Source organism: Xiphophorus hellerii, unplaced genomic scaffold, assembly GCF_003331165.1.
Source record: "Xiphophorus hellerii strain 12219 unplaced genomic scaffold, Xiphophorus_hellerii-4.1 PGA_scaffold_66__1_contigs__length_299863, whole genome shotgun sequence".
Taxonomy (NCBI): domain Eukaryota; kingdom Metazoa; phylum Chordata; class Actinopteri; order Cyprinodontiformes; family Poeciliidae; genus Xiphophorus; species Xiphophorus hellerii.
In genome coordinates, this window is record NW_022587641.1 from 57,303 (window position 1) to 70,187 (window position 12,885).

General features: G+C 43.0%; 1 protein-coding gene across 1 annotated transcript in view; it reads left to right on the plus strand.

Annotated features, from left to right (window-relative positions):
* The first annotated feature begins 4,339 nt into the window (after positions 1-4,339).
* Positions 4,340-12,885, plus strand: part of LOC116716556 (protein phosphatase 1E-like) — a 47,985-nt gene continuing 39,439 nt past the window's right edge. Inside the window, 2 exon segments of the mRNA XM_032557379.1 lie at positions 4,340-4,478; positions 4,567-4,760. Of these exon segments, the coding sequence (XP_032413270.1) occupies positions 4,576-4,760 (185 nt within the window). The 5' untranslated portion in view covers positions 4,340-4,478; positions 4,567-4,575.

Genomic DNA, 12,885 nt, shown 5'->3' on the forward strand with positions numbered 1-12,885 from the left:
ACAGAATAAATAGTTAAGCGTTGGCTGATGCATCCCAACTCCTGATGTCCATTGGAATGCACATTCAAGCCTGCAATTTAATGATAGAAAATATTTTCAAATTAACTTCAAATACTATCACTGGAAATACTTAAACTATACCGACAGTGAGTTTATTACGGTACCATGAACTTGCATTTCTATTCTTGACTGAAAACAGACACTTACTCAACCCCTTCTCTGGTTTCACAGCAGCACTTTTCTTGTCTGAAGTCTGAATCTCTCATGTCAAGTTAAGATTTGGAGCTTCAATGTCAGTGGTCAATAAAAAACTAGTTAGTAACAAGAACCATTCCAATTTAAGAAATAAGGTTTTTTGGACAGAGGAGCTGTTTGGCACAAAGCAGTTACATCGTTACACAAAAAGGGGTAACGAAGTCTCCATAACAACCATAAAGTCCTTTTCATGGCAACTTCATGTTTTGGAGGAAATTTTATAACAGCTTGTCTTTTAATACTGAGAACCTCATTAAATCTCAAAACCTGTTTATTTATTTACTTTTCATTCTTTGGCATTTAAACACGCAGAGCCTTTTGGTCAACAGGTTTTGTTTTTTTAGATGTACTAATGAATAAATTTCCTTTGACATTTACTTTCCCAAAGAAGTCCATCTACCTCCCTCATCATTTAAAGAAATAGAACAAGCTAAATGTGCATCACTGTTAGTGCTGCAGCCTTACAAAAGGAAAATATTATTTATGTTGCACCTTTCACATGTCAGATAACTACAAGCTGCTTTAAAATACAAACAAAGATTAAAAACAGATGATAAAAGCATAAAAAAGTGATAAAAACAGAATACATCAAAGATCAAACATTTTCTCAATATCCACCACAGGTTTTAATACCCATGATTGTCGTCTACGCTCTCTTGTTAACTGGCCATCACTCCATTCACCCAGATTAAGAAATTGGTACAAATTCATCTTTTAAACTATTACTGGAAAAACCAAATCCTTCCTGCTGTTGCCTCACTCATCCATTTTTTCAGCAATACCTGCATTTTACATTCTAATAAATTAATCACATCAATGGGCCAATCATCATTTCATTTTGCTGCACTTGCAAAAACCACTAAAGCTCAGAAGAAAAAGTCCAATATTGATTTTGATCAACTCAGTGAAAAACTGTTGACTTATCCTGTGTGTTGTAGTTTGTTCAGTCCAGGGATGTTCAAGTCCTCCAGAGCTTCTGTCCTGCAGCTTCCAGATGCTTCATGCTTCAACACATCTGAATCCAGTTATAGGGTTAGGTTTGCCTTACCCCTGACCTCTGACCTCTGACCCCTAACCTCTAACCCTAAGCCTATGCCAGGCCCATCAGAGCCAATCCCGCTCTGTTGGAGTAAAGATGTATCTAAAAGTTGCAGGACGGCTCTGGAGGACTGGACTGGAGCACACCTGGTTTAGTCAATATAAATTTGGTTGTATTTTAATTTTTGTTCTATGATATTCTTCTGTTTTCTGCTGTGTGATGTTTTTATATTTCCTGAACAAGTCATTGTTAAAAAAGAGGATATTTGGGCGTGCCGTGGTGGCGTAGTGGTTAGCGCGACCCGTATTTGGAGGCCTTGAGTCCTCGACGCGGCCGTCGCAGGTTCGACTCCCAGACCCGACGACATTTGCCGCATGTCTTCCCCCCTCTCCAACAGTTTCCTGTCAGCCTACTGTCACATAAGGGACAATAGAGCCACAAAAGACCCCCTGGAGGGGTAAAAAAAAAAACAAAAGAGGATTTTAGCTTCCCTGGCTAAATAACATTTAAAATAAATAATTAAAAGGAAACATAAAACCTATTAGAAGCCTTTTTTTGTGGGCTCTAGTGTCCCTTATATGAAAGTAGGTTGACAGGAAACGGGGAAGACATGCGGCAAATATCGCCGGGTCCAGGAATTGAACCCGCGACGGCGACTCAAGGCCTCCAAACGTGGGTCGCGCTATCCCCTACGCCACCATGGCTCGCCCTAGAAGCCAGTTTTAATAAATGAATTTTCTGTTTCTTAGAAGAATCAACAGAATCAAAATGGCACAAAGATGGAGGCAAAGATGGAGGCAAAGCCGCCTGCGATCTTCGGCTGGAAGCAGAGCCGAGCGAGAGACAGGCGCTGTAACCGTAAATACTAACATTTTAGAATGAATTTTAAAATGTGCTGGCAGCCAGTGTAAATAGATTCAAACTAGAATAATGTGCTGCCTCTTTTCGTGTGTTGGTAAAACGCCCGGCATCCGTCAGGAAGTAAATCGGCCAACTCTCTTTCTCTGCTGATCATCTGAGATGAATTGATTGTGTGCAGCCTGCAGCTGAGCCTGGTGCTGCAGCTGAGCCTGGTGCTGCAGCTGAGCCTGGTGCTGCAGCTGAGCCTGGTGCTGCAGGACTTCTGGTTCTGCGTTCAGGATGAGACTTTTCTGGGAAAACGTTAGAAAAGGGGAAATGGTTGCAGACCCGTCTCTCTGGGGAATCTGTTATTCAGGACATGCAGAGGGAAACGTGCTGGAGGCAGAACGCTTGTCCTGGAAAGGAAGCAGATTCTCCTCTGACCTGCAGGTGATTTCTGTTAAACTACGGAGCTGGAAAAACTTTCTGCCCCCTCAACTGATCTGCTTTTACTTTATTCAGTTAAATTAAAAAACCTAATTTGTCCCAAAGTGAAATTAAATGTTCTTCCAACTCACATCATCCAAGCACCTTTAGAGTGGTTGTGGGTGACGCTGTGGGCACGAAGGATCTCCAGTAGCAGTCAGCCTCGCAACAAATCTGAGGACGCCTCTGACTGAAGACTGTTGCTGTTTGTGAGATGCTAACAGCTCAATATCTGGGCAGAAGAGACACTTTTCTTTAGTAATGTCCTGGATGACCCCAAGCTCTGCTAATCCGCCTCAATTGCTTTTGCTGCACCTCTTAAATCTTTTCAGTCCGTTTTGTTAAAAGCTGAGAGACGTTGAAGTCGCACATCTGATCTGTGAAGATTTGCACTTCCTGCTTCTCTCAGCCTGAAGCCTTGAGTTTGTTGAGCTTCTGAGATGCTAATCAGCCAATCAGCTGCTCCCAGCTGTAAAAACAATCCTGTTGCCACGGTTACCTATCATAACTGTCCAAAAATAAAACAGAATGAGCAAAAATCGCTTCGGCTGTACAGCTTCCATAACCAGAGGGAAAAATAAAAAGACAAAAAACGCTGAAAAGTTTCAAAAAGAATGAATGAAAAACTCAAATAGAAACTTATTCTAACAAACACAACAAATTTGAACATGAACAACGCTAAACATTGTTTCTTTTTATTTATTGCATTTATTCAATTAGGGATAATTACAAATACATTTATATCTTCTAGTGTTAAAGCAGCGTCTGTCCTCTGGAGACGTTTAAAGGATAAGAAAAATAAGAAAATAAAAATGTGCAAAACAGCATGCTATAATCTGTGTAGCACAGAAACTACGAGCTTTAAAAGAACAATGTCATTTATAGGATCAGGATGTGTTTGCTGTTCTGTATGTGTAACTGTTTGACCTCTGACCTTTTCGCTTATTTAAGGTCAGCTGACGTCATGTGATCCACTAACGGTTTAAGCTCCACATTCACTCTCCTCCCTCTGAGGGATTAGCGTCTCTAACGAGCAACAGGCTGAAGCCGTCACTCCGCTCAGAGACAAGAAAAGAGAATTTCATCTAAAAACATAACCATCTTCAGATCAGGCTGACCTCTGACCTCTGGTCTGAACCTTCAGATCAGATTCTAATTCAATTAGTCAAAATCCAAATAAATACCTAAACATTCGCTGGTGTATGTCAGTAATATTGTTATGAAAATAATCACATAACTGTTTCAGGAAACCGTCTCGGATTTATTCAGCAGAAATTAAATTATTCATGCAGCAAAAACAATCTGAGCAAATCTGAGAGAAAGTCTGAATTCTTTGTGTTCTTGTCATTGACAGGATTTTCAATATTGTTTTTTTCCAGCATTGTGTTTTTTTCTTGGTTATGGAAAGATAAATAAATTCTGAGAAAAACGTCAGAATAATTGTTTTCATTCCTCTCCCATGCAGCTCTGACTATGAATGATAAAAATGATGAACTTATTCAAATTAAAAAGTCCGGGAGAGATTGCTGATTAGATTAGATTTGATTTCAAGGTCACTGCTCTTCCTCCCAACACTCATCCTCCTTCGTGATGGCATCTCCACTAAAAGCTCTCGGACGTCAAAGCAAGCGGCGCTGGCTGCGTGCGCGTTCACGTCAAACGCCGTCTTCCCTCTGACGTCACCGCCTCCTGATCAGCCGAAATCCCTGATAACGCGGCGCGCGCTCCCGCTCGGCTCTGAATGGGGGCTCGGTCCAGCCGGTGACAGCTCGTCCAGTCCGTCTGATCCACGGTCCGCCGCTCCGACACCACCGGCCGTCCTCGGGCCCCGCTCCTCCGGTTCTGCACAGGTATTCAGGTAATGATACCTGTGCAGGAGGCGCAGGCTGTTCTCACTCTGCTCCCTTTTTCAGACAACTTGGTGCTTTGTGTCCGTCTCTGCCCAGGAATGAGAAATGATGGCCGGCTCTGCAGCAGAGGAGAAAACCTTCCGCCGGTTCCTGGAGCTGTTTGTCCGGGAGATGAGGCTGCCTCTGCAGGAGGGCGACCCGGTGCCGATGCGCCCCTTGTCGGACCTGGTGACGGAGGACGAGGTGGAGGGGGAATGCCTGGACCTGTGCCTGCAGCACCTCTACAAATAGTTAAGAGACTTTACTTTGTGTCCTGGCATGCGCGCGTTTCCGTGTTTCAGGCTTTCATCGGGTCGCTTTGTTTTCGTCCAAACTGGGTTCTTCTGGTTCCGACAGCTTCATGCTTACCTGCTGCTGGACGGGATGAAGGGTGTGTCCTACTCCAAGTTCAGACAAGAGTCTCTGCGGAGACGCTGTGGGGAATTAAATGGAGCCAAAAGCAGAAGTTAATTCTCGCCTCTCCCGTTTTGCCCCCCGCGCGCGCTGCGCGTCACTTTGCGCATCTTGATCGTTTATTCGCTCATTTCTGCGCCGTTTTGCTGTTTTGGCTTCGTGCTGTGGAAGCTGGAGGTCTACCAAAGGTGAACCCCTGCTTTTGCGTAACAGCACAGCGTCATGGTGGTGTAAGAGGGGGGAGGAAGCCATCGCTGCTGAGCGCGTCTTCGCGCGGGCTAAAAATAACCACCGGTTATGTTATTACAGCCGATCGTTACTAAAAACCCTGAACGGGAGGGAACTCCAGGTTCCGGTTCCTCCAGTGAAACCTACCGCAGAGTTCGGAGTGTTGGGCTTTAACCTGGCAGCTGCTCGGATGTTCAAACGGAACCAGGAAAACTGGAGGAGCCTGATGCCGCCTGGCCTGGTTTAGAATCCAAAATAGGAGCAGAAAGTGTTCTGGGGAGAGAGAGGAGCCGGCCGGGCATGTAGGGCAGGAAGAGATGGGGGTATAGGTGCTGCACAAACCTCCACTTGCCAGCTGGATGCTGTTTCACTTTACTTTGTCACGTTGCAACTAGGGCTGAAACCATTAATCGTGATTAATCGATTATTGAAGTTTTCCTCCACTAATTTAGTAATCTGGTATTCATCAACTGGAGTTTACAGACTCAAGATAGCCATTTACTAAAAGAACCAGACGATGAGAGCACAGCTGTACAAAATATATTTACATTTTACATTTAAGATAAAAAAACGTTTTTCCTTCTCAAACTTTGGCTGCATATTTAATTCTGTAAAAGAATCTGTTACTAAAGCACCTATCCAGTTATTAATTGGTTAATTGTAGAAAAAAGAATCAATTTACTCCAAAAACAAAAAAAACCTGAAGTGGTGAAATGAAAAATCTGCCGAAAAATCAGTTACTAAAATAATCGTTAGCTGCAAAAACAAACATCAGTTTATTTTAATGAGGTTTTATGATAGACCAGCAATGCATGCAGGGCTTTTCAAACATCTGAAAAGTGTGGCAGGCATCTGATTTCTGCTTCTCTGAGTTAATTTGTAGCAAATAAACTTTTTGTTACACCTACAGCTGGAAGTTGTTTTGGTGTGAAAGTTTAAAAACATTTTTTTTTTTACCAGCTTTCCACTTTTATCTCACCAATAAATCGGATTACCGATAAATCGGAGGACCGATAAATCGGCCTCGATTTTCTTAATTTTGGGGAATCGGTGATCGGCCGATATTTCCATGTGAAATTGGTCTTATTTATCTCCTAAGGTCTAAAAATCTCCTTTTCTCTGCCACATTGGCAATAGATCGATACTTCTAATGACTTTTCTGCCAAAAAAAAAATATAAACAGAATCTGCACTTTTGCTTTTTAAATATTTACGATTGGCCAGAAAATTGTAATTAGTTCACTGCAAATTTCCACATCTAAAGATGAACATTTCAGCCGTACAATATTTCTAAATATTTCCAGCTCTGATCGTCAATTTTCAATCTGAGATTCTGAACCGGATTTCTGTCTGGATTTGATCCGAACCGTTTTTAATTCACTGTGGGTCAAGAGAAGAATCCACAGCGAGTTTCATCCAAACAATGAAAACAAGCAGCAGAGTTAGCAGGGCGGGTCGCAGGCGGGTCGGGTCGCAAGCGGGTCAGAGGCGGGGTCGCAGGCGGGTCAGAGGCGGGTCGGGTCGCAGGCGGGTCAGAGGCGGGTCAGCGGGTCGCAGGCGGGTCGCAGGGGGTCGGAGGCGGGGCGCAGGCGGGGTGCAGGCGGGTCGGAGGCGGGTCAGGGGCGGGGCGCAGGCGGGTCGGAGGCGGGTCGGGGCGCAGGCGGGTCGGGGGGGGTCAGAGGCGGGTCGCAGGCGAGTCGGAGGCGGGGCGCAGGCGGGGCGCAGGCAGGTCGGAGGCGGGTCAGAGGCGGGGCGCAGGCGGGTCAGAGGCGGGTCGGGTCGCAGGCGGGTCGGAGGCGGGCGAGGCGGGCGCAGGCGGGTCGGGTCGCAGGCGGGTCGGAGGCGGGGCGCAGGCGGGTCGGGGGTCGCAGGCGGGTCGGAGGCGGGTCACAGGCGGGTCATAGGCGGGTCGCAGGCGGGTCGGAGGCGGGTCACAGGCGGGTCATAGGCGGGTCGGAGGCGGGTCGGAGGCGGGTTGGGTCGCAGGCGGGTCAGAGGCAGGTCGGAGGCGGGTCAGAGGCAGGTCGGAGGCGGGTCGGATGCGGGGCACAGGCGGGTCGGGTCGCAGGCGGGTCGGAAGCGGGTCGGAGGCGGGTCGCTGTCAGCCGTCTGTCTAATGAATGAAGACGGTAAAAACAAAGAGATAAAAACATTGACTGAATGCTGAATGACAAGATCATTTTTCATAATATGCTGATTTTAAACAATACATCATTATATTTGAACTTTTTTGTGTCATCTATAATTAAATGCATGAATATTCAGAAATTTGTGTTTTTCTCACATTATCACACGTAGCCCTCAAACTGAACCGTTCTAATTGGTATCAAGTCTTTTCCTACCGTGTTACATTTGCTCTCCGCTTCCTGCTTCCTGCTTCCTGCTTCCTGTTTTCTGCTTCCTGCCTTCGCAGCACATGGCGAGTTTCTAGTAGAGAAGCTGAGAAGCAACATTAAGAGATTCTCTAGTGTTTACATTTCTAAACAGAAACGCATTTAAGTTCCTTTCATGTCTCATTTCTGATATGGCCACCATATTTGTTTAGTTATCCATGGCTCCACTTCAGGATGACCAGCGACGCCCTCTGCTGGATGGTGGCCAAACTACAACACTAAGAAAATCTAAACATACGTTATTAATCGATTGATACTGATTTTAATCTAATAAACTATTAACCGACAATTAATTGTAAGTCAATTAATCGTTCACGCAGAGTTTACGTGCAGTGGCTCCATTTCCCTCCTGTTATACCAGATCGACAGCCTTCAACTTAACAGCTGCATCATATGAGTTTGAAAACATTTCTCCGTCGTGCCTGCTGCTAGCATGAGCTTATCTAAATGAAAATCAGCGCTTTCTTCTTTTGATTTCCAATTTTGACTTCCAATGATTCACTTCCTGCTAGAGAGCCCCCTGGTGGTCGAAGAAAAATCCACAGAAAAGCCGCACCGGGCTACAAGCCGCCTGGTTCAAAGCGTGGGGAAAAGTAGCGGCTTATAGTCTGAAAAATACTGTACTCTATATAATTTTAAAATTGTTAATTTTTCGAAAAAATAAAAAAGCAGAAATTGTATTGCTTAAAATAATGTAGCACTTTACCTAATGCTTGATTGTTTGTATCGATAAAACTAAAAATCACATCACGTGTGAAAAATTCACGATTTCTGCTCCACTTATTATTAACACATTAATAACTGGATTAAAAATGTGTTTAGTTTGACATTTTTTCTTTTTACAAAATTTGAACCAGGTGAAGCTAAAATGCCACTTGAAGAGTTCTGGGGTAAAATATATTTTACAAACTAAGAAGCTTTACATATTTATTCAACAGTTTTGGCATAATTACTGCTCTGAATATGATGTTCTTTCATTTTCTGTTTCTCCACTTGACGATTAATCGATCACTAAATTAGTAATCTGATTAATTAAGAACCGACTCTGAAGGTGTTTCTGGTTTGATTTTCCTGTTGAAGTTTTTGTAAAGCGAAGCTGTCTGCAGTTTTCCACCCAAAGTGAAATTTTGCTGCTTTCAGGACTTTCAGGCTCTGGTCTCACATAGTTTATGAATTATGCTGTCAAACATAATTCATAACTCATAAGCCATTTTTATATTTAGCCTCCAATTTATTTATGCATCTTGTTTCAGGCAGCACAATAAAATATTCATGCTCTGATATTATCAACCTGCATGCAGAACTGATCAGCAACTCCAAACGTTTGGGATCAATAATTCTTGATTCCAGAAAGAGCTAGAAGCTCAACCAGCTGCTAGTAAAACACTCTAATGGTTAGCATCACACCATTTATTTATCAGTTTTATTCATTGATTTATCCATTTATCCATCCATCTACAGCAGGGGTCTCAAACTCCAGTCCTCGAGGGCCGCAGTCCTGCAACTTTTAGATGAGCCTCTGCTGCAGCACCTGAATAGAATAATTAGGTCATTAAGGCTCTGGAAAACTGATCTACACAAGGAGGAGGTCATTAAGTCATTTCATTCCAGTGTTTTGTACCTGTGGCACATCTAAAAACTGCCGGACCAGCGGCCCTCGAGGACTGGAGTTTGAGACCCCTGATCTACAGTATTTATTATCAGCGGTTTCTGTGGTTTTCATCCATTTTGCTGATGACACTCGGCTATTTTTAATAAAATAGTTTTTAAGTATGAGTTGAAATGTTTTGGGTTTGTGTTTCTGTCTGAGTGTGTGAATAAAGTCCTCAGCTTATTTCCGGTGGTGGATGGTAATGGCTGATAACAGTTTTCTGCTCCGACTGAACGGCTGTTGAAACAGGCAGGAAGCCTCAATCTGTCCAGCTGATTCTGTAAAAGTCAAACCTGCCAGACAAACGCAGCTTAATGGGTCTTTGGTTAAATGTTCCTGCTTCTCTCTTCTCGGACACTCGGCCTGTTGGAGTCCATGAATCACTCTCCAGTTTATTACAGGAAACCTAAAAGGTCGCAAAGGTCAAGAAGAAGCTGTTAGCTTTTGACCCAAAGCAGATTTCTATAAACATTTATATTTTAAAACAATCCTTGGCTAAACAAGGGTGCAGATTCCACCAAAACCACAACAAAACTTTCTTCTGAATAACATTTTTAGCTAACTTTGTAAGAAAAGGTGGGTTGTGTTATCGACACTCTCCCTGAGAAACGTGCAGCTAAAAACTAGAGAAATATCTTCATTCTGTCCAAAAGTGGCTACAAGTTTCTCCTCCATCTTTTTCACAGAGTCAACCTTCATTTTAACAGATGGTGAAATTGGCCTTAAACTCTGTGCTGCATGTTTTGCTTATGAAAAGGTCATCCAGATCTGGATGCAAAGAATCTCCTTGTTTTCCCATTTAGTTTTCAGTGATTTGCATTTTGGATAAAATACACAAAATACACATGAATAAAACAGCAGTCCCTCAGTGTGGGGCCCCATCTGGGTGGGAAATGGAGCCCAGCTGGGATTGTATTGGGCCTATATTATTGATCAGCATTAAATGGCATTTGATAAAAGACACTTTGGGTAGAAACTGTGAGTCGATTTCCCTGGTTTCTGATGAAACTGACACCTTAAAGGACAAAGTTGGACCTTTTTGTCTTGCAGCTCATTTTGGACGGATCACGTTTTTGGTTCACATCGAAACCATGATGACATCACAAGAGTTTCCATCTTGTTCTTGCCACTCTGAGTAAAGCAGCAACATTTCTGCCTTCTTCTAGAATGAATTGGCTTCCACAGTCATTGCATGACTTAATGAAATCTTAGTTGAAACGTCTCATTCGATCCTCCTGGTTTCTGTCGGTTTTGATCTTCGCCTGAGGAAGATGCAGTGACATGGGTCATCATGGAAAAATAATTTATAATGATACAATTATTTATATTGCTTTTTCACCCTGTGGTTTGTACTGTAAAGTATTTATTTTTTATTTAGTTTAACCAATTCTGATTATTTTTTTCTTCAAAATCGCTGAATTTTCGCATTTTCCCATTCAAATGCTCGGAGCGCAGCAGGTGAGGCAGCAGTGAGTTGAGTCTCACCTGGACTGATCAACCTCTCACTAACTGCACTGGCTGCTATTCTATGGGAGCATGCTCCTCCTGTCTGTACGTCGCCAATAAAATGGTTAAAACATTTAATATTTAAACTGATTTTCCATAATTTAGCTTACTTAAATAATGTTCAGTGTTTGTTGTCACCAACTGTGTGTGTAACGTGTTTCTGTGCTGAGCAGCGATCAGAAACCAGAGAACAGATTGGAGGTGAGGCAGGCAGTTCTCTGGCCTCATGGCAGGGGGCGCTCATGATCCCAGACATTGTGACTCCACAACTGCAGAGTAAGAGACAGTAACAGCGAGCTAGCCACGGAGCTAGCCATACAGTAAAATGCAGCGATATATTTATAGTTTTCTCCTCATACCACAGCAATAATAATCGCACAACAAACATTAACCCTAAAACCAAACCACTGCAACAGACTGAATGTTCTGCTCTTTGTGTGGGAAATATTTCAGTGTTTTTGTGGCGTTGTTGTCAGTTGCTATGGCAACGAGTCTGCGCGTAGCTGCTCTGATACAGAGAGCGAGAAAGACGTGGTTTTGAGTTTTACTTTAACGGTTTTTCCCTTTGCTGTGGAGCACGAAATTAATAATATCTACATGTCCAAGTTTGATTGAGTTAACAGAATTATTCTACGGCGGCAGCGCGGCTATGATGACATGAAGAAGAAAGTGTTTTTGCCCTCCAGCGTTGTCCGCATGCGTGAAATTTCCTTATGTAAATAACATGCAGGGGGTCTATATTTGTAAATCTGATTATGATTAAGTCAGAGCCTCACCAGCTATGACCTCACCGCACGTCACTGGGAAGATGGAACTGAAAATCTTTGAGCAGCTTTTTGAGTTTGAATGTGAGCGCTGCAAGTTGTCTAGAGGCTGAAAGAGGCAGAAGAGTCGCCATGACAACCGATGAAGTTTCCTGAGGTTTAAGACATGAAAACAAATCAGTTTGTGGCAAAGTCAATAGAAATGTAGAGCAAAAGCCTTTTTGTTGCATAAATTTGAGTTTTGAAGTTTTCTTTTAGTAATTTTAAAATTTCTGAACTCTTCTTGAGAGTTTTAAGTTTAGTTGCTTCTCAACTTTGTGACCAAAAAAGGAGAAAATTGCAATTTTACTCAAGTTGTTTTTACCTTCAAACCATATTTTCTTAACCTGGCAAGGTTTGTGAATTTAATAAGACCTATGGTTCAAAGGTCACATTTTGCTTGGTTTTGAACTTCCATTTTGTTTCTACTGTTTCTAAAAACAAACCAAGCGCTTAGAAAAACACTCAGCTGGTTTTTGGCAATAAGTTCATGATTTGGTGTCTGGAAACGAGTTCTTTCAAAACCTTCCTGGCTGTTGAGTCACATTCGACTGGCACTGTGTCGTTACCTAGCAACCACCTGATCTCCAGCGGTTGGTCAGCTGGTTTTTATGCTCTGTACAATGGCTGCTGGAAGTTAAGAGTTTTCTTGTTGACTTGCTGTATTCTGGTTGGCTGTTCAGGAGACTCCATTGATGCTTTTCAAAGATGTACGGTTGCATAATTGTGCATCTGAGCGTAATCGTTGAGTTACCCTAACATCACTTTGGAAACCCAAGAAGTTCATTGGTGGAAAGAAAATCAGATTTTACTAAATTAAGCCTCAAAGTACAGAAAATTGGAATAATCAATAAAAGGGATTTATGTGTTGATATTTATAGCCAGAGAGAAAGAAACAGAAACTAAATCCAGGACATAAACTCAGCACCGAGCCAGGAATACTTTCTATGGGAAAGAAAAAGAGAGAACACAAGAAACGCTTTGCAGTTTTAACCAATCGATATTTTATCCATCAAACTCTGTTTTCCATCTTTCATCTAAATGTCTGAGCCGTCTGCTGCCTCCGTGTTTGCTTTACTCAGTTTGAAGGAACGTGGATCAGATTTCAGGCCTCATTCAGAGCTAATGTATCACTTAAGCTACCATTAGCATCGGCCATTAGCATCGACTGCAGCCACTTAGAGCCGCGCTCGTCTGAACTGGCAGTGAAAACACAGACTCGACAGCTTTTCCTTTGTCTCCACACTTCCTTCACAGCGGCAGCAGTTGTCACAGTAACAAACAGACTTGAGTAATAATGACCCGCCTGGATCCAGCAGAAGGCTGAACGCCTTTCAGTCGAGCAGAAAGGTGTAGGTGGGTTTTAAAACAGTGATCAGACA